This window comes from Hyaena hyaena, unplaced genomic scaffold (genome assembly GCF_003009895.1).
Source record: "Hyaena hyaena isolate Hyena2069 unplaced genomic scaffold, ASM300989v1 scaffold_357, whole genome shotgun sequence".
NCBI lineage: Eukaryota > Metazoa > Chordata > Mammalia > Carnivora > Hyaenidae > Hyaena > Hyaena hyaena.
The window spans coordinates 1,178,120-1,200,555 of record NW_024080990.1 but is presented as its reverse complement, the minus strand read 5'-3'; the positions used below and the strand labels follow the sequence as shown (position 1 = coordinate 1,200,555).

The 22,436-nt window shown below is 34.8% G+C and overlaps 1 protein-coding gene across 2 annotated transcripts in view; it reads left to right on the top strand.

The window, feature by feature from the left end:
* The window catches only part of CFAP69 (cilia and flagella associated protein 69), a 65,284-nt gene that overhangs the window by 39,994 nt on the left and 2,854 nt on the right, over positions 1 to 22,436 (top strand). Inside the window, exons 14-20 of one of the 2 annotated variants that reach the window (XM_039250029.1) lie at positions 2,504 to 2,622; positions 9,047 to 9,165; positions 13,130 to 13,211; positions 16,684 to 16,876; positions 18,658 to 18,795; positions 19,395 to 19,471; positions 20,784 to 20,981. In XM_039250029.1, coding sequence (XP_039105960.1) covers positions 2,504 to 2,622; positions 9,047 to 9,165; positions 13,130 to 13,211; positions 16,684 to 16,876; positions 18,658 to 18,795; positions 19,395 to 19,471; positions 20,784 to 20,981 — 926 coding nt within the window. The remainder of the gene's footprint in view (positions 1 to 2,503; positions 2,623 to 9,046; positions 9,166 to 13,129; positions 13,212 to 16,683; positions 16,877 to 18,657; positions 18,796 to 19,394; positions 19,472 to 20,783; positions 20,982 to 22,436) is intronic. The other variant, XM_039250030.1, reaches the window with a different exon arrangement.

Below are 22,436 nucleotides of genomic sequence, written 5' to 3'. Positions count from 1 at the left end.
AGACTCCAGGCTCTGAGATGTCAGCATAGATCCCAATGTGAGATGAATCCATGAACTGTGAGATCATGACCTTAGCCAGTTGGATGCCTAACTGACAGAGCCACCTAGGTGCCCCATATCCCTGATTTTCAACTTAGAATTGACTGTTGAATCACCTTACCCCAAAGTACATATGTGTGAGCTCAGTATAAATTCAGAACACCTTAACAAAAGCTTTTTACCTTTTTTTTTTTAAATTAAAAAATAAATAGTCCTCTGGCCCTAACCTTTCCTGACTTTGAAAAGAGTTAGTTTGATCGTATTCAAATTCAGTAATTGCCTCATGAGTAAGAGATAATTTGCTGGATGTCAATTAATTACAAATGTCTACTCTTCTAAATGTTAAAATACCTACTCTTCCATCATCAGTGGAGTGGAGTGGTGCCCTTTAATAGTGGTGCCTTTTAAAATGAGGATATTGAGAAGGCTGCTAAGCAAAAACACTCACTCTCTTGATGACTTTACTCAGGATGACTGGACCTGAAAGTAGATTTTTGTCACTTCTCTGCACATTCCATTGTACAGAACTCAGTGTTACAGTTCCAGCCTACCTGGATGGAGTCCAGAAAATACAATTTTTCATATGTCCAGGAAGGAGTCTTAATCATACCTGGGTAGCAAGTGGGGTAGAGACAAGGGAAAACAAATATAGAAGGATTCTTCTTAAGATCTTTGGCCTTTAACTTGAAAGAAGCTGATCTTCATCATGTGAGTTCTTAGAGGCAGTAGTGGCCTTCTCTCACTCAATTCAACAGAGGGCTCAACAAATAGTTTGCTCAACAAATAGTAATTGCATTGTAAATGCAAATGTTTATAATACTCTTTGTGCAAGCACAGGACCTTGCCCTTAATGAGAATAAAAGACAAGATATATATCATAGAAAAATAGTATGTTACCCAACACCATCAGTAAGGCCCCTGATGAATAATACGGAGAGTAAATACCACAGAAAGTAAGAGGTATCAGTAGTAACCAAGGCTGGGTTACCTTGACAGGAACCTTTATTGAGCCTGGGTATGAGGGTAAAGCTAGTTTTGAGAGGGAAAAGAAGAGATGGTTTTTCAAGCAAGGTGACAGCATGAGCAGAGACATGGTGCTAAAATATGTACGATAATGTGTTCAGAGCTAGCTTAAGTGAAGTCTTCATAAAACTGAAGATATGCATCAACTATACTTCAATTTAAAAATAATAAAACACAAAAATTGAAAAAATGTTTTATGAAAACAAGTAATATGAGAGATAGTATGTCTAGTCAGGAGCCAAGCTAGAAAGATTTTTGAATAGTATTGTCTTTAGGCATGGGGAGTCATTAGTGGTTTTGATGAGGGAAGTTACGTATAATGATGATGTATTAAGAAGAGGAATCTGGAAGAAATGACTTAGAATAGAATAAGGAGAATAAAACAAGGAAATAAAAGATACTGAAATATGAAGGAAATATTTCAATATTAACATAACATGTGGGGCAGACAACAGAGAAAGTAACATACCTGCCCTCATGTAGGAAGGAAAATGAAATCCTCTAGAAAAGAGAAGCTAACCTCTGACTAATGAGGTTGGATTCCTACATGTTCCTCATAAGCATTGGCTCATCTGTCCCTGGCATGCTCCTGAACTGGGCCTCCAGCATGCTCAACTAGCCCCCTAGAGATTGACCCTGCACCTGACCTTTGTTCTAATGGGACCAAAATCATCTCTTCAGGGCTAGCTATGGAAATAAGCTGTGATTTCCATGGCCCTCTTGCTTTGTTTGGAACATAACTCCACCCCTTCCTGCTAATGCCAATGATTTCTTTAACACAGATGCAATGACTTTTGTTCCTCATTTAAAGCTTGAAGGAAAACTCCTTTTTTGAGGCAGAATTTTATTGTGTCTCTTTTCCAGTCTTTCTAAATTTTTATTGGAAGCAGGGGAAAGATTTCAAAGGACATGGGAATACTGCTATCTAAAGTTGTTGAAGCCACCTCCAAGTAGACATAAGGAGAAAATGCAGAAAGAAGTAACAGAAAGAGAACACATATTTAGAGAGATCTTCTACCTTTGCCTAAAATTGACCCTGTAAACCATGAGGAGATGAGCAAGTAGTGATTAGGCATTTTAGTCATAGATCTGCAGTAGCCTCATGGCACTCTATATATTTCTAAAGATTTTTGTTTCCTGGGCAAAGTATCAGGTTGTTAGGGCATCTTTTAATGTCACTCCATTAATTCTGTACTAGACATGCTCTACATATAGGACTACTGATTGTATTCAGTGTTCAAAGAATCCCTTTTTTCATCTTCTGTCTACAGCTTCTAGGTAACTGTGCAATGAAAACAGACACTTTTAAAATAGTTGCTCTAACTGAAATTTTATAGAGGATTTCTTTTTTTTTTTAAGAAGGGATTTCAAAACAGTAATTGAGCAAAATAAAAATACAATGTCCAGTAAGTTTAAATTCTTTCCATTTTTTTCACACCAGGAGTTTTTAAAAATACAATAACCAAGTCAAATGACAAAGAAGAAGCCATTGTTTTGGAAATTCAGTCTGATATATTACTTATCTTATCTGGTCTTTGTGAACATCATATTCCTAGGAAGGTAAGTATGCCTGTGAATAAAAATTTTGTTCAGATCTCCCAATCACCTAGCACTATGAATTTTTCCCCTCTTATTCTTAATTTAGCTAACATACAATGTAGTCTTGGCTTCGGTAGATTACAGTGATTCATCACTCACATATATACCTGGTGCTCATCCCAACAAGTGCCCCCTTAATGCATGACCCTCCCCCCCATCAACCCTCAGTTTGTTCTCTGTATTTAAGATTCTCTTATGGTTTGCCTACCTCTCTGTTTTTATCTTACTTTTCCTACCCTTCCCCTATGATTATCTGTTGTTTCTCAAATTCCACATATGAGTGAAATCATAAAGATCTTTGTCTTTCTGTAACTGACTTATTTCACTCATCATAATACCTCTAGTTCAATCTACGTTGTTGCAAATGGCAAGATTTCATTCTTTTTCATTGCAGAGTAGCATTCCATGTATGTATATATATACCACATCTTTGTTATCCATTCATCAGTTAATGGACATTTGGGCTCTTTCCATAATTTGGGTATTCTTGATTTTGCTGTTATAAACATTGAGATGCATGTGCCCTTTCGAATCAGCACTCCTCTATCCTTTGGAAAAGTGCCTAGTGCAATTGCTGGGTTGTAGGGTAATTCTGTTTTTAATTTTTTGAGGAACTTCCATCCTGCTTTCCAGAGTGGCTGCACCATTTTGCATTCCCAGCAGTGCAAGAGGATTCCCCTTTGTCCACATCCTTGTCAACATCTGTTGTTTCCCAAGTTGTTAATTTTAGGCATTCTGACTAGTGTGAGGTGGTATCTCATTATGGTTTTGGTTTGTATTTCCCTGATGATGAGTGATGTTGAGCATATTTTTCATATGCATGTTAGCCATCTGGATGTCTTCTTTGGAAAAGTGTCTCTTGATGTCTTCTGACCATTTCTTCACTAGATTATTTGTTTTATAGGTCTTTTTTTTTAATGTGAGTAAGCTCGATGTTTTATTTTTTTAATTTTTATTTTTTTACAAATAGTTTATTGTCAACTTGGTTTCCATACAACACCCAGTGCTCATCCCCACAAGTGCCCCCCTCCATGCCCTCCCCCCCTCACCCATCAGTCCTCAGTTTGTTCTCAGCATTCAAGAGTCTCTCATGGTTTGCCTCTCTCCCTTTCCCCCACCATTTCCCCCCTTCTTCTCCCCCTTGTTCCTCCGTCAAGTTCCTCCTAATCCTCCTAAACGTGCAAACATATGACCTTCTCTGCCTGACTTATTTCGCTCAGCATAACACCCTCAAGGTCCATCCAGGTTGCTACACATGGCCAGATTTCATTCTTTCTTGTTGCCATGTAGTATTCCATCGTATAGATAAACCACATCTTCTTGATCCATTCGTCCGTGGATGGACACTTAGGCTCTTTCCATGTTTTAGCTATTGTTGAGAGTGCCGCTATGAACATTGGGGTACATGTGCTCCTATGCCTCAGCATTTCTGTATCCCGTGGGTAAATTCCTAGCAGTGCTATTTCTGGGTCATTGGGGGAGTTCTATTGTTAATTTCTATAGGTCTTGAGTTTGGTAAGTTCTTGATAGATTTTTGAAACTGACCCTTTATCTGATATGCCATTTGCAAATATCTTCTCCCATTCCGTTGGTTGACTTTCAGTTTCATTGTTTCCTTTGCAGTGCAGAAGCTTTTTGTCTTGATGAGGTCCCAATAGCTCATTTTTGCTTTTATTTCCCTTGCCTTCAGAGACATGTAAGTAAGAAGTTGCTGTGGCCAAGGTCAAAGAGGTAGCTGCCTGTTTACTGTAGGCTTTTAATGGTTTCTTGTCTCACATTTAGATCTTTTATCCAATTTGAATTTATTTTGTGTATGGTGTAAGAAGGTGGTCCAGCTTCCTTTTTCTGCGTGTTGTTGTCCAGTTCTCCCAGCACATTTGCTAAAGACACTGTCTTTTTTTCCATTGGATATTCTTTCCTGCTCTGTCAAAGGACAAAGGATTTGTGGGTCCATTTCTGGATTCTCTATTCTATTCCATTGGTCTATGTGTCTGTTTTTTTATACTAATATCTTACTGTGTTAATGATTAGAGCTTTGTAATACAGGCTAAAGTCCAGAATTGTGATGTCTCTACCTTTGGTTTTCCTTTTCAACATTACTTTGGCTATTTGGGTTCTTTGTGGTTCTATATACATTTTAGGATTGTGTGTTCTAGCTCTGTGAAGAATGCTGGTTCTATTTTGATAGGGGTTGCATTGAATACTTAGATTGCTTTGAGTAGTATCGACATTTTAACAATATTTGTTCTTCCAGTCCATGAGCATGGAATGTTTTTTCATTTCTTTGTGTCTTCTTCAGTTTCTTTCATAAGTTTTCTATAGTTTTCAGTGTATAGATTTTTTTTACCTCTTTGGTTAGGTTTATTCCTAGGTATTTTATGGCTTTTAGTGCAATTGTAAATAGGATTGATTCCCTGATATCTCTTTCTGTTGCTTCATTATTGGTGTATAGAAATGCAACCTATTTCTGTACACTGATTTTATATCCTGCAACTTTGCGAATTCCTGTATCAGCTCTAGCAGTTTTTTGGTAGAATCTTTTGGGTTTTCCATGTAGAGTATTGTGTCATCTGCAAAGAGTGAAAGTTTAATTTCTTTGCCAATTCAGATGCCTTTTTATTTCATTTTGTTGTCTGATTGCTGAGGCTAGGACTCCCAACACTAGGTTAAACAACAATGGTGAGAGTGGATATCCCTGTTATTTTCCTGATCTCAGGGGGAAAGCTCTCAGCTTTTCCCCATTGAAGATGGTATTAGGGCCTTTTGTATTTGGCTTTTATGATGTTAAGGTATGTTCCTTCTATCCCAACTTTCTGGAGGGTTTTTTAGTAATAAAGGATGCTGTATTTTGTCCATTTTTTTTTTTTGGCATTAATTGACAGGATTATATGGTTCTTATCCTTCTATTAATATGATGTGTCACATTGATTGATTTGCAAATATTGAACCATCCCTTCAGTCCAGGAATAAATTCCACTTGATGATGCTGAATAATTCTTTCTGTAGGCTGTTGAATTCAATTTGCTAGTATCTTGTTGAGAATTTTTGCATTGATGTTCATCAGGGATATTGGCCTGTAATTCTCCTTTTTGGTGGGGGTTTCTGTCTGGTTTGGGAATCAAGGTAATGCTGGCTTCATAGAAGGAGTCTGGAAGCTTTCCTTCCATTTCTATTTTTTGGAACAGTTTGAGAAGAATAGGTATTAACTCTGCTTTATATATCTGGTAGAATTCCCCTGGGAAGCCATCTGGCCCAGGACATTTATTTGTTGAGATATGTTTGATAACTAATTTAATTTCTTTGCTGGTATTTTCTACTTCTTCCTGTTTGAGTTTTGGTAGTGTGTGAGTGTCTACGAATTTGTCCATTTCTTCCAGATTGTCCAGTTTGTTGGCATATAATTTTTCATAGTATTCTCTGACAATTGTTTGCATTTCTGTGGTGGTGTTTGTGATCGCTCCTCTTTTATTCATGATTTATCTATTTGGGTCCTCTTTTCTTTTTGAGAAGTCTGGCTATGGGTTTATCAATTTTGTTCATTGTTTCAAAAAACCAGCTATTAGATTCATTGATCTCTTTCACTTTTTTTTTCTTTTTGGATTCTATGTTGTTTATTTCTGCTCTAATCTTTATTATTTCTGTTATTCTGCTGGCTTTGGGCTTTCTTTGCTGCTCCCTTTCTAGTTCCTTTAGGTGTGAGATTACTTTTTGTATTTGGGACCTTTCTTGATTCTTGAGATAGGCCCAAATTGCAATGTATTTTCCTCTTAGGACTGCTTTTGCTGCATCCCAAAGGGTTTGGACCATTGTGTTTTCATTTTCATTTGGTTCTATATATTTTTTAATTTCTTCTTTAATTTCTTGGTTGACCCATTCATTCTTTATTAGGATGTTCCTTAACCTCCATGTATTTGGGGGCTTTCCAAATTTTTCCTTGTGGTTGATTTCAAGTTTCATAGTGTTGTGATCTGAAAATATACATGGTATGATCTCAGTCCTTTCATATTTTTTGTGAGCTGTTTTGTGACACAGTATGTGATCTATTTTGGAGAATGTTCCATGTGCACTAGAGATGAATGTATTCTGCTGCTTCTGGATGAAAACTTCTGAGTAAGTCCATCTGATCCAGTGTGTCATTCAGAACCACTGTTTCTTTATTTTCTTCCTAGATCTGTCCATTGCTGTAAGTGGAGTATTAAAGTTCCCTACAATCATCTAGGTATTATTATCTATACATTAGTTTACGTTTGTGATTAATTGATCCATATATTTGGGTACTCCTACACTGGGGGCATAAACGTTTACAACTTTTAGCTCTTCTTTATGGCTAGACTCCTTAATTATGATATAACACCCTTCTTCATCTCTCGTTACAGCTTTTGTTTTAAAGTCTAGTGTAATATAAGTATGGCTACTCTGGCTTTCTTTTGACTTCCAGTATTATGGTAGATGGTTCTCCATCCCCTCACTTTCAATCTGCAGGTGTCTTCAGGTCTAAAATGAATCTCTTTTAGGCAGCATATAGATGGATCTTGTTTGTTTATTTGTTTGTTTTACCCATTTGATAGCCTATATCTTTTGATTGGAGCATTTAGTCCATTTATATTTAGAGTTATTATTGAAAGATATGGATTTAGTGTCATTGTGTTCTCTGTAGGTTTCATGTTTGTGAGATCTCTGATCCTCTGGGAGAGAGAGAAAACACTACCAGGGGAAGTACAGAGGGAGGGGGAGAGAATTCCAAGCAGGTTTCATACTCGGCACAGAGCCTGATGTGGGGCTTGATCCCACAACTGTGAGATCATTACCTGAGCCAAAATCAAGAGTCGGTGCTTTAAATGACTAAGCCACCTAGGTGCCCCATCCCTATAAAATCCTTCATGCCTCTTAGTAGCCATCCCCCCACTTGCCTCTAGGTAACCACTATTCTGATTTCTGTCCCCATAAGTTAGTATTGCCTATTTATTTACTTCATATGAATGGAATCACATAGCATTTACTGTTTTATAACTGGTTTCTGTCATCCAGCATCATATATCTGAAATATATTGAAACTGTTGCAGGTATCAGCAGTTCATTCCTTTTTATTGCTGAATAGTATTTCACTGTTTGAAAATGCCAAAAAATTTTTTTCCATTCTCCTATTGATAAACACTTAGGTTGTTTCCATTTGGGACTTTTATGTATAAAGCTTCAGTGAACATTTTTGTAGTAGTCTTTTTCTGAACATCATTCTTTGATTTCTCCTAAATACCTAGGGGTACAATTAATGTAGGTGTCTGTTTTTTAGAAACTAGCCAGCAGTTCTTCCAAAGTGGCTGTAGCATTATAAATGCTTTGTTGATTTTAAATTTGGTTCAGGGTGATGGGCATTAGGGAGGGCACTTGTGTTGAACACTGGGTGTTGTATGAAAGTGATGAATTACTGAATTCTACAACTTAAACTAGTATTACACTGTGTTAACTAAGTGGAATTTAAATAAAAACTTGAAGAGAGAACATTGGGTTCATAACTAGAACTAAAGATTAGTTTGATCTTTTTTTTTTTTTTTAACTCCGTAACAAACTCTGAGTCTCCAAGATTGATAACTTAAATAGAAAAAGATAAAACTGAAAAGATAAAAATTAAGGATTATAAAGTTTTCAATAGAGGGGTTTTAGGGAAAGGCAGCAAGAACAGTAAATACACACGTTGCTCCGAGCTTTGATACAACTTTTCCTTATATTCTGCCACCCTGTGCCTGCGTTCTTCTGGAAAAATGCTCATAGTCTTGCTTACTGGGTACCAGAACTGAACAACAGAGCAATGATAAAGGAAATTGTTAAGGGAGAAATTTTAACTGCTGATAACTTGATACAAATTATTAAAGGTTTTAATATATATATAGTAGTTAAAACCTTATATGAGTTTCATATATATATATCTGTGTGTGTCTATATTATATATGTTTGTGTATATATACATATGTGTGTGTGTGTGTGTGTGTGTGTATTGCTCGGCAGCATTAAAAAACTTCCCATGATAGAATTTTAGTCTCTTAAGTCAGCTTTTGTTATCTAGTATTCATCTGACAGGATATTGGACTATTTTCATTATAATGTGGAAGAAAATCATGGGGCAAGCTCATGGTTTGTTTGTTTTTTAAAGAAAGAGAAAAACAAAAAATATAAAGGGGCATTAAACTAGCATATTGATGTCCTCTCTTAAAATGACTAGCTTTATAATAATTTGTCTTAAACTCCTGAGAGTGAGTACAAACTAAAAAAAATTTGTATTAAAGTAATAGTGTTGTTTTATTTTTCTGGTAGAAAATGTTATAGGGGACAGGATGAAACAGGAAAGGATAAGATTATTTCAAAAAATAATTTTAAATAAATCTCTTAGGAAATTTTTGGAACAGAAGGAGTGGATATAATTCTTCATGTAATGAAAACTGACCCTGTGAAATTTCAGAGTGGATTAGGCTATAATGTACTTCTTTTTAGTACACTGGACAGCATTTGGTGAGTATTACTGTAACCAAATTAGAAGTATAATACAAGAAAATTACCTCTTGACATTTGTTGGCTTGAGGTCTGATGTTTTTTCCTAATAGATTTAAGATTTCTATCTAATTTTTTAAAATTGCACAAATTTGTATGGAATAAAAACTTAGAAAATTTAAAACTATAGATTGAATAATAATTGCAGTTAATCCTAGTGTGTATGATAGAGGAGGGAAAATTTTGGTGCAATAATTTCTTTCTTCATGGTGTTGGACTTACAGCAGTTGAAATGTATTTTTGTACCACAATTTAAACTTCAATAAAAGTTTGCTAAATTGATAAAAAAAATTTCTTCCCTTAGAACCACACAGGAAAAGTAACTCTTTCGATGCCTTTTTTTTTTTCTTGACTTTTTGGCTTTTTCTTTTCAATTGTCCAGAAATGACACTTACTGCGTCATTCAGAAAGCAATCTTTTCTGTAACTCAGTTAGAATACAAGTTTTCATCTAAACTTAAATCCTTGCTTTTGTGATTTGAATCCATACCATTTTGGCCTGGTCTGGAAAAACACAAGCATCTATCTACTCTTACTCATACAGTATTCTGATACTTCAAGAGTTGAATTCCTCACTCATTTCTTCTTTAAAGAGTCAAAAACCAACTGATTAAGTATCTCCTAACCAATATTTTTCTGCAAACATTTTAGCATTCCTAAAAAGAAATAAATATATAAATAATGCTTTTCTTTACATTAATTTATGAAATTTTATCTTGGAGAAAATTACTTGAGTTTCAAATATCATTTAACACAACACATTTCTTTTGTTCTGTTTGGGTGGGATTCATGACAGTCCACTGCAACATATCTCGGGGGGTGGGGGGAACTGACTATATATCTAATATAATAGAGACCTAAATGGACCTAACAGACACATGCAAAATATTCCACTCAATAGCAGACACATTCTTTTTAAGTTCTGTGTTACTGTGATTTATATTAAGAAATATATGGTCCATTCCTAGTACAGAGCTCCTAAAACTCTTGTCATTTCCTAATCACCAGAGGCAATGAGAAGGAACATCTTTTGTTACAATATTTCATCTTTTATTCTCAGTTCCTGTAATAGCTCCAGAGTATTAACTCTGAAGGCTGTGTCTTTTGTTAATCATAACAAGTCCCTTTCAACTACATCTGAATTTATGTTAATGAGGTAGTTTTTGGAGAGCGTTTAGATAACCACAGGATGGGGGGCTTGTTCTGCATGCAAGGTCACAAACAAGTCTTAACAAATTTAAGAAAACAAATCATTCCAAATACCTTTTCTGACCACAATGGAATAAAACTAGAAATCAATAACAAATGGAAATTAGGAAAACTCACAAATGCATAGGAATTAACATACTCTTGAACTACCACTGGGTCAAAGACAAAAAGCAAAGGAAAATTAGAAATTTCTCAGTACAAACTAAAATGAAAGCACAGCATACCAAAACTTATATGATACAGCAACAGCAGTACTAATAGGAAAGTTTATGGGGATAAATACCTAGATAGAAAAGAATGATTCAAACGATATAACTTTATACCTAAAGGAACTAGTAAATGAAGTACAAACTAAGCCCAAGGTTAGCAGAATAAAGAAAATAATAAAGAATAGAACAGAAATAAATGAGGGTTTGGGAAGCAATCAACAAAAATAAGAGCTGGTTTGTTTTGAAAAAACACCGAAGTCTGCAAACCACTAACAAGACAAAGATAAAGAAGGGAGACATCTCAAGATAAATGAAGTAAATGAAACAGAACATATCACAACAGATGCCACAGAAATAAAAAAAAAATGATAAGGGATTATTATGAACAACTCTATGCCAATAAATCGGACAACATAGAAGAAACAGATAACTTCCTAGAAATGTACAACCTTCCAAGACTGAATCAAGAAGAATTAGAAAGCTGGAAAAGACCAATAACAATAAGGAGATCAAATCAGCGATCAAAAACCTCCTGGAACACCTGGGTGGCTAAGTCAGTGAAGTGTCTGACTCCTAATTTTGCCTCAGGTTATGAACTCACAATAGTAAGACTGAGCCCCTCTTAGGGCTCTGTGCTCTGTCGTAGAGCCTATTCAAGATTCTCATTTTCTCTCTCTCTCTCTCTCTGTCTCCCCCTCTCCCTCCAATGTTCCCTCCCTCCCTCCATTCCTCCTCCTCCCTCCTTCTCTCCCTCTTTCCCTATCTCCCTCTCCCCAACTCCTGCTCTCTCTCCCTCTCTAAAAAACAAACCTTCCAACAAAAACAGCCCAGGACCCAACAGCTTTACAGGTGAAATTTACCGAACATTTAAAGAATTAATACAATCCTTCTTAAATTCTTCCAAAATACAGAAAAGCGAACACTTCCAAAATCATTTTATGAGGCCACTATCACTATGATACCAAAGTCACACAAAGATACCATAAGAAAAGAAAAACTATAGAGCAATATTCTTGAGGAACATGGAAGCAAAAATCCTTTAGAAAATATTAGCAAACCAAATTCAACAAATTAAAAAGATCATATACCATGACCTAGTGGGATTTATCCCTGGCATGCAAGAATTGCTCAATACAAGCCAACCAATCACTGTGATATACCACATTAACACAACAAAGGACAAAAATCACAATCATCTCAGTAGTTCCAGAGAAAAAGCATGTGACAAAATTCAACATCTTTTCATGAAAAAATATCTTAACAAATTAGGTAGAGAAGGAACTTGTCTTAACACAATGAAGGCCATAGATGAAGAGCCCACATCTAACATTATACTCAATGGTGGAAAGCTAAAAACTTTTCCTCTAAGATCTGTAACCAGGCAAAGATACCCACTCTCACCATTTCTACTCAGTGCTGTAAGTCCTAGCCAGAGTAATTAGACAAGAAAAAGAAATAAAAGGCATATACCTCAGAAAAGAAGTAAAATTATCTGATTGCAGATGACATGAGCTTATAAAGTTGCAAGATACAAAATCACCTACAAAAATCAATTGCATTTCTTTACACCAATAATGAACTATGCAAAAAGAAAATTAAGGAAACAATCACACTTGCAATAGCACCAAAAAGAATAAAGTACTTGGAAAAAAACATAACCAAGGAAGTGAAAGACTTATACACTGAAAACTGTAAAGCACTGATGATAGAAATTAAAGCAGATACAAAAAAATGGAAGGACTTCTTGTGTTTATGGATTGGAATAATTAATATTGTTTAAATGCCAGACTAACCAAAGTGGTGTATAGCTTTATATAATCCCTATTAAGTAAAGATATTTTTTACAGAAACAGAAAACACAATCCTCAAATTCATATGGAACCACTAATCAATCGAAAAATGCAAATCAAAACCACATGAGACATCAACTTATACCTGCTAGGATGGTTATTATCCAAAAAAAAAAAAAAGATGGAAAGATATATAAATATAGAAATTTTGGCAAGAAGATGGAGAAAAGAGACTCTCTTGATGTTGGGAATGCAAGTGGTGCAGCCACTATGGAAAACAGTATGAGGTTCCTCAAAAAATAAAAAATAGAACTACCATGTAATTCAGTAATCCCTCTTCTAGGTGTATATCCAAGAGAAATGAAATCAGGACCTTGAAGAAATAGCTGTACTCCCATGTTCATTGCAGCACTATTCACAATAACCAGGATATGAAAACAACCCAAATGTCCCATCAATAGATGAATGGATAAGAAAATACAGTGTATATACTCAAAACAGAATATTACTCAGCCTGAAAAAAAGAAAATCCTACTATTTATAACAACATGAATGGACCTGGAAGACACTACACTAAGTGAAATAAGGCAGTCACAGAAAACTCTTATACATGATTTCTCTTAAGTGAGGCATCTAAAATAGTCAAAAATATGGAAGTAGACAACAGTATATAGACAGTAGAATCCTTGTTAAAGGAATAACTTCCGTTTTATTTAAGGTGCTGTATTTTGGGATGTTATCCCTCAGAAGATTACTTTCTTGAAAAGGAAGGCATTTTTCTCCTTTTGGATTTACTGGCAGTAAGTGTGATTATTAACAATTGTAAAATAATATTAATAAATGTCTGTATTAAAGCTTTCCAAAGTTAAATGCCACAAAACACTATTCTGTAATTAAATGTGTCCCCAAATCACATTTAAATGTTTATTTTAAACAATTTTGGGGTGCCTGGGTGGCTCAGTTAAGTGTTCGACTTTGACTCAGGTCATGATCTCACAGTATGTGGGTTCAAGCCTAGCATTGGGCTCTGAGCTGACAGCCAGGACCCTGGAATCTGCTTCAGATTCTGTGTCTCCCTCTCTCTGTCCTTCCCACATTTGTGCTCACTCTATCACTCTCTCAAAATTAAAAAAAAAAAAAAAAACATTAAACAAAATCTTACCTGGAGATCATAAATTGCATTGGTATAGTATAAGCTCTGAAAGTCCCTCCTCTGAAGAAAGCAGTTTACTTAGGTCATAACTCCCAAACGCATAACAGCAGATAATTTGTTTTATGGGATTTTATGGATTTTTTTTTCTCCATCAACCTTTAAGGAAATAGTTTGTGATGTATTAGATAATATCAAAACCTATAATCATTACTGATAACTTCTAGCTTCTTCTCTTAGTATTAAAAGTTAAGAGCTACCTTAGACAAAGGATCAGTATTTTTTGAAGAACTGTGGATAGTTTGTAGGTTATGTGAGGAATTAGTGTGTCATAAACCATTTTACAGAATGAGCAGTAATGAGTATATTAAGGCTGCCAGGAAATATAGTTGCCATGTAAAACCAATGAAGAATGGCAAAGATCCTCAATTATCCTCATAGTCGTTCCCTACTGGCTTGAATTCTCTGTAAGCCCATAGTCAAGATGATATGGGAGGAAGAGTTATTTTGGTTTCAATAAAACTTTGAGAGAGAATCTGTCCCTGCCTGTGATTGCCACCATTCATGATTTTATTAAAAGAATAATAAACTTACTTGGATATAGCAAATGTTCTACAGTTATTTGTGTTCCTTCATCTCTCTGAAAGAAAATTAGTTGGCATTATAGGTTATAGATAGAACAAACTCATTAGATATAAAACATTACATTTAAGACATAAATAATAATGATAAACTTTAGGGACACCTGGGTGGCTCAGTCAGTTAAGCATCCGACTTCACCTCAGGTCAGGATCTCACAGTTTGTGGTTTCGAGCCCCACGTTGGGCTCTGTGCTGACTGCCAGCTCAGAGCCTTAAGTCTCTTTCAGATTCTGTATCTCCCTCTCTCTCTGACCCTCCCCTGCTCACGCTGTCTCCCTCAGAAATAAAAAACATTTAAAAATGATAAACTTTGATAAATAGGAATGAATCATGACCAGAAACCTTTGGAAAATTCAGAGATATGGGACATAATATGGAAGGATATATGTTTGGCTGTACAAAATGATGTATAGCTCACCATGTTTCTCTGATAAGAGTCAAGGATGCCCAGAGGCGCATAGTGATGTGTCAGGACATTCTCAAAGTCACAGAATTAATTTGCCATATCTTCCTAGAATCTTGTTATTACTTGTTATCCCTAGAAGTAGGGAGCTATATTAATAATATAATAAGAGCACCTGGCTGACTCACTTGGTTAAGCCTCCACCTTTGGCTCAGGTCATGATCTCGCGGTTCCTGAGTTCAAGCCCTGCATCAGGCTCTGTGCTGACAGCTGGGAACCTGGGTCCACTTTGGATTCTGTGTCTCCCACTCTCTCTGCCCTTCCCCTCTTGTGTGTTCTCTCTCTCTCTGTCTCTCTCTCTGTCTCTCTCTATGTCTCTTTTTAAAAAATAAACATTAAAAAAATAAATTCTATATGAGTATTTAAGATTATATAAAAGACTTGAAAGACATTTCTCAGTTGTGTTCACTCTCCTTCACCACTAGGGTTTCTCTGATGGAAAGGCATGAAGAAGACTGCTAGGAGAAGCCAATGGTTATGAGCATAGGCTGCAGTCAGTCTGAGCCCTCCAATAGTTCTTAGCTGTGTAACTTGGACAAGTATTTAACATCTCTGTAATATGTTTCTTCATTTGTAAAAGAAATAACAACAGTATCTACCCCATGCACTGTTGGGAGGAATTATATTAGTGATAATGTATGCGTGTGCACATGTGTGTGTATACAGACACACATGCACGCATGCACTTATTTGTAATAGTTCCTGACATAGTTTTATCATGTGTTTACTATTATTATGAGTATAATTATTAGCTTGTACTTAACGTGGACTGAACCAATCAAGTTAATTACAAATTACAAATATTCTTTAATGAAATTTTTAGGTCAACTCCAACCCTTGACATTTGCCCCTTTTTCCTGAAAGTGAAGTATAGGAATAAAAAACTCAATTAATTTAGGGTTATGCTTAATACAATCTGCTAAAATATTTATTTATTATGCAATGATAATAATTGCTAATTATGTTAAATATTATTTAGAGCTTTCTATATGCCAAGCAGTCTTGTATAACTCATCATAATAAGTCTTTAAAGCAGGTAATGTTATTATCTTTCATTTTATAAAAGAGGAAACTGATAATGTTTGCAGTTCAAACAGCAGGTTACATGTTTCCTTTGCTATATTCTATTAGCGGTATACTGTGAGTTAATCAACAAAAAAATAGACACAAATTTTTGTGTGGAGGAGGCTATTTCTCTGGATGGACTTTTCTACACCTAAATTTTGGTTTGCTGAAAACTAGTAGCAAAACAAAGGAAATATGCTTGGTAATTTTTCTTAAATACTGTTTTGGATGCCAATTTTCAAAATACAAATTTACATTTCATTTGGATTTATTTTCACATATGACTGTCGCTTGCAGTTACCATCAGTTATTTTCTTAATCACAATGAGGTTATAGTTAATATGAGTCTTTACAACCTTTATAAATGATGTATATTGAAAAGATCTTATAATTACAGTGAACTATGTACAGTACTGTTGACACTCTCTACCTAAAATGAACATCTTCACTTATTTTTACGATCTTTCTTTTTCTGACTGAACCAAATCATTACATGTTGATCATGACATATATTCATGATTACCTCAGAATTATATTGGATCTTTTTCTTTTTATCCTTTCTAATTCTTAATGTTTGAAAACAGTTTTTAACAGGAGATTGTCCCAAATCATACTTAAGTCGAATTTTATGAGGCAGTCATTTAGAAGAAAGTCATGGGGTGCCTAGGTGGCTCATTCGGCTAAGTGGCCAACTTCAGCTCAGGTCATGATCTCACGGTTTGTGAGTTTGAGCCCCATGTCAGGCTCTGTGCTGACTGCTCAGAGCCTGGAGCCTTCTTCAGATTCTTGTCTTGTTCTCTCTCTGTCCTTCCCCTGCTCACACTTTCTCTCTCAAAAATAAATAAACATTAAAAATTTAAAAAAAAGTTACTGATCAATACAAGTGTTTTTTTTTTGAAAGTAATAATTCTTAAAATTTATTGCAATCTTTTTTTTCTGTTTCCTTGCAAAAGCTGAACCAAAAAAAATTTTGTAATCTAATACTTGGAATAATGGTTGAATTTTGTGATAATCCCAAAACTACGGCTCATGTTAATGCTTGGCGAGGGAAGAAGGACCAGACAGCTGCTAGTCTTTTAATTAAATTATGGAGAAAGGAAGAAAAAGAACTAGGAGTAAAACGTGATAAACATGGGATGATCATTGGTAAGTGTATTTATAACTGTTAGTAATAGCAGTTAGATGCATATTTTTGAGATATAATTGAATTTTATATTGCATTCTTTTTTTATACATTAAAAAATGATTACCACAATAAGTTTAGTTAATACCCATCACTACACAGTTAAAATTTTTTCTTGTGATGGAACTTCTAAGAACTACTCTCAGCAACTTTCAAATATACAATAAAATATTGTTACCTATAGTCACCACACTACTAATTACATCCCTAGGACTTAATTATCTTTCACCCATATTTTTAGAAAGAGATGTTTAAAAGATATTAGGGACTTCCCCCTTTGATTAAGGTTCTTTTCACAAGAGTTTGGAGAACTTGCTATCATAAATTCTGAATGAGTGGAAGAAAATTAAAAATATTATCAGAAAATTCATATTCTTATAGATATTTTCAGGAAGTGGTATTTGATTATATTGTTTAATTCAAAACAAAACAAAACAAAACCTAACACTATGTCCTAAAGAAGCTCCTTTGAGTTATCTGATTCATATTCATGCAGGTTTTTTTTTTTTTTTACAAATGAACAGTTTAATGAATTATCATAAAGTCAACATCTATGTGACTAAAATACAGTTTACATTATACCTTGCATATGTATATGTAATATATAATGTTACAGTAATTTTCCATGTAAATTGAACTACAATAGGAATGATTTTTAAAGGAAAAACAAAATGAAATGATCTATTGTATACACCCCCAAAAGACCCTACTCATAGCCCGTTTCCAACTACAACCCCTCCCTAAATCCTCCCTAAAGGAACGATTATTCTGACTTTTATGACATTCAAGAATGAAACTGTATCTCTTTCTTAAACTATACACAAAAATAAAATGGATGTAAAACCTAAATGTGAGACAGAAAACCATAAAAATCCTAGAGAACATAGGTAGCAAGCTCTTTGACCTTGGCCGCAGCAACTTCCTACTAGACAAATACTATATGATTTCCCCCATATGTGGAATTTAAGAAATAAAACAAATGAACACATGGAAAGGAGAGGTAGAAGAGAAGAGAGGGAAACAAACCACAAGAGACTCAATGATAGAGAACAAACTGAGAGTTGATGGAGGGAGCTATTAAGGAGGGCACTTGTGAGAAGCACTGAATGTTGTATATAAGTGATGAATCACTTTTATTTATTTTTTAAGTGTAGTTATATATTTTAAGAGCAAGAGAGAGCACAAGCAGGGGAGGGGCAGAGAGAGAGGGAGAGAGAGGATCCCAAGCAGCCTCTGCACCACTACTGCAGAGTCTGATGTGGGGCTCAAACTCATGAACTGTGAGATCATGACCTGAGCTGAAATCAAGAATCAGACACTTAACCAACTAAGCCATCCAGGTACCCCGGAAATAATTTGTTTAATGTTTATTTGCTTATTTTGAAAGAGAGAGAAGACCGGGAGAGAGGCAGAGAGAGGAAGAGAGAAACCCAAGCAGGCTCCGCCCTGTCAGCACAGAATCTGATGCCAGGCTCAAACCCATGAACCTTGAGATCATGACCTGAGCCAAAATCAAGATTTGGATACCTACTGAGCCACCCAGGCACCCCTAAAAAAAGTTATTTTGTGAAATTTTCATATTGTATGTAAATAATAAAAATGAAAGCTTTAAAATCACCATAGAATGGGGAATAACTGATTACTTACACTTTCACAACAATAACCATATACAATGGGTAAAATTTCAAATGTTAATTTACTAATGTTTTTACCTTTCTGTGTTTTCATGATATGCAATGATTAGATACAAAGAAACCTCTATTTACTAGTTTCCAAGAAGAGCAAAAAATCATGCCACTGCCTGCAAACTGCCCGACTATTGCAGTTATGGATGTTGCCGAGAATATCAGAGCAAAAATTTATTCTGTGCTGGGCAAACTAGGTAAGAAGCTACTTGTCACATTCATAAGAGTCTCTGTTTTACAGAGTGTGCAAGTTCATTTTGCTCTGGAGTCCATTTTTCAGACATAATCACAAAGTCCCTTTATATAAATAAATGTATGTTTCATTGTTACCCTAATGGCCAGCCTACACCCTTGGTCAATTACAACCAGAATCTCTGGGTATGGGACCAAGGCAGCAGCATTTTTCAAAGCTCCGCAGGCAGGATGAAAGGTGGTTAGGTTAGGTGATTAGGATTAAACACAAGAATTTTGAAACACCTGAGTTTTTAAAGTCCTTGCTTCTTTCTTTTTTCTTTTTTTTTTTTTCCTAGTCCTTGCTTCCTATTAAGGAAAAAAGTACTCAAACACTCTTCAGCCTCTGAAAGTACAGTATCATTGTCTTAACACAGCAATGACTCAATAAGGATGACCTGGTAGTGGTTTCTTATAGGAGGAAGCCAAAAGCTCACAAAACTAACTTTTCCATAATCAAGATGAAACAAAAAATAACAATTTGCATTAGTTTTTATAACAGATATATGTTTTTTGAAATCACTTGCTTTGTTACAGTAATTCTTTCTTTATAAACTTTGTTTAGATTTTGAAAATTTACCTGGCCTATCTGCTGAAGATTTTGTCACTCTTTGTATCATACATAGATACCTTGATTTTAAAGTGAGTACCTTCTTATAATCTTGTTATTAAATTCTGATATGACCAAAAAAAAATTAGTTGGTAAATAAAAGATCTATATTCCTAGCTGTAAGCAGTCAACCATGTGCTATATAGTTTTTATTTTCCATTTTGCATCTTATACTGTTCAAGAAACATGCAGTTAATTAATTGGCTATTTTCCATAGGATATGATTTCATCTAACTACTAGTTTATAAAAGAAGATGGATGTTATTGACAGAGGTATTCCAAAGTTTTACAGAATTTTTAAAATATTTCTCCTCTTTATAGAGCATTAGAAGCTATAATTAAATGAATTATTGTTTATGAACATCAATTAACATTTATTAAAAATTGTTTTATCATTATATGGTGATCAAATACCAGTTAATAGATATTAGGATGCTCACCCTGATGGTTATATCTTTATTGGCAAATAAATGCTTATGAAGTATCAACAACATCGTTTTAAGTACATTTTCTTTAACTAATATTAGTACTGTGTATTTGAATGTTATCAGTGAATAAACCTATTTTCAAAAGAAAACAAAGCTCATTGTCATCCCAATCCTGGATATATAAATTTTTCTGTAAGTAAGCATACTCAAGCACATTAATTGCCAGACAACCTAGAATAAGAGCTGTCAGTATGATGAAACTATAGAGTTTTAAGAGCTTAAGATTCAGTCTTAGGTAGAAGGTAAGGGGTAGAGGGCAGGGCTCTAGATTCCTAGAAATCCCCATGCTCACTGTCCTACAAGTTCAGCCTGACTTAGCTTTATTTTTTTTTCAAGCAATTCATATTCTTTCTTTATTTGTTTATATTTTTATAAACAAATTGCTCCAAATTTGCTCCAAACGCAATGTGGGTCTCAAACTCACAACTCTGAGATCAAGAGTTACATTCTCTATGGATTGAGCCAGCCAAGTACTCCTTAACCCATTTTTTTTAAATACAGGGGTTTGGGGAGGAAAACATCAGTTCCAGAGGATGAGACTAAAGCAGTAGTTTCTGCAGCTATGAAAACAGTGTGTCTATAAACCAGAGAGCATTGACAATGGCAGTGAACTAGACTAAGGTAGTAGAGCTTCATCCACAAATACCTCATCACATTTGATAAGTTACTTCTGAATACTCAAATGTAACTGGTGCCCCAAATCATTCCCAATGCACTTATTCCCAAGTAGTAAGAAGGAAAAGGTGGTTCAGTAGGTGTTAATTTTGGAACGACCGCCCAAATAAAGGATTACCTAAAATTATATCATTTATTTTTGCTTAATTTAACTTTTTAAACTTAAACTTTATTATAACAGATTGGAGAAATATGGAATGAAATCTATGAAGAAATAAAATTAGAAAATTTAAAACCAGTCACTACAGATAAAAAAATTTTGGAAGCTATTACAGTAGCATCAGAAAATATTGGAAAAATGGTTGCTTCTCTTCAAAGCGAAATGATTGAAAGTCAAGCACATCAAGATGTGCAAAATGAACAAAAAGTATATGCAAAAGTAAGTCACAGATACTATACTTTTAAGGCACAGATAATTTCAGTTTATAAGCTAGTTGACTATAGGATATATTTGTCTGACTTGTGAATGTTTCAGCACTTAGCACTATTTCATAGTTTTTTCTTATAGTTATTTTCAGTGTTCTTTTGAAATTTATAAAGAAACCCTGGCATTAAGAGCCTGAGATTCATTTACTATATTTAGTATGAATTTATGGCATTGTAATTTGATTTCTACAGGCTTACATTTTAAAAACTAGACAACTGAGATACATTTTTTGAAATGTCAGCTCCAAAATTTGGTCTATTTAAGGGTATACATTTGGCAAGTTGTGTCTGATAGCATATCTCTGTGACTGTAAATTTAATCTCACTGGGAAAGTTGGCCCTCATCCCTGCCTCTCTGATAGGCCCTTATTGATATACCAACCATAGATATATCCATAAAGCATCCTCATTTTAGTACTATAAAACTTACAATGAATGTTCTATCTACAAATCCAAAGGTATGCTGGTCTCTGGTTTTAATCAGAAAAAGCCTGCCAAGAAAATATAAACTATTCTCCTAAAGCTTTGTGTTCATTCAGAAACTGAATGCAACAGAAGTTTTTGAACAAATAGCTAGTGGCTGTTTAGCTTGTCTACAGTTACAAAGGTGATACAGATTCCCTACTTCTGGTTGGTGACCCTTTATGATTACAATTAAATGTTTAAAACTCTTTAAGGTGATTTCCATTGTTTTCTACTGTCTGATCTTTCACATCGTCTATTAAATGTTTGTTATCTACAGTCTAGTAGGAATTCTGTCTGCATCCACCTGTGCATTCTACTATCTAGGCATCAGTTTGCTTGAAAGTTTTAAGAGGTTTTATTGCTTAGATGCTGCCATTTAATTTATTTCTCTTAAGCGGGAAAGCCCGCTTGGAAGTCCTGCTGCCTCATTAGTTCTGTCGAATGGCAGAACTGTCTGCTGTGTGGACTAGCGATTGATTTGTTGGTTATTGTTGATTTGTCATCATGGCTTTGACCCCATTTATTTTTAAGCAGTTGTTTAATTAAATACTCCTAGGCTCTCATAATTCATAAATTTAATAATATATACTAACTAAGGGCATGTGTCTTCTGATTATAATTTAGTAAATAGCCTGTTGAGAACTATAGTCTTTGCAGTTTATTAGTGGTTACCTCCCTAGACTGCATCACCACAACCAACTCGGCACTATCACAAAACTGCTTGCCTTAAATTGCTACTGTCATAAATTAGTAGTTTTCCTGAAATAACCTTGTGTAAGCTATTATCAGTGGCAGTAGGAATCTCTTTATTTTTTCCTGTGAATTTACTGTTGGGTCATTTATTTAGCTTGTTCTGAATTATAATGTGTCTTCACAAGTGATAATCACCTAAAGCAGTCAGTCTTAGGAGAATGATTGTTTTTATTTTATATTTTGTATTTTT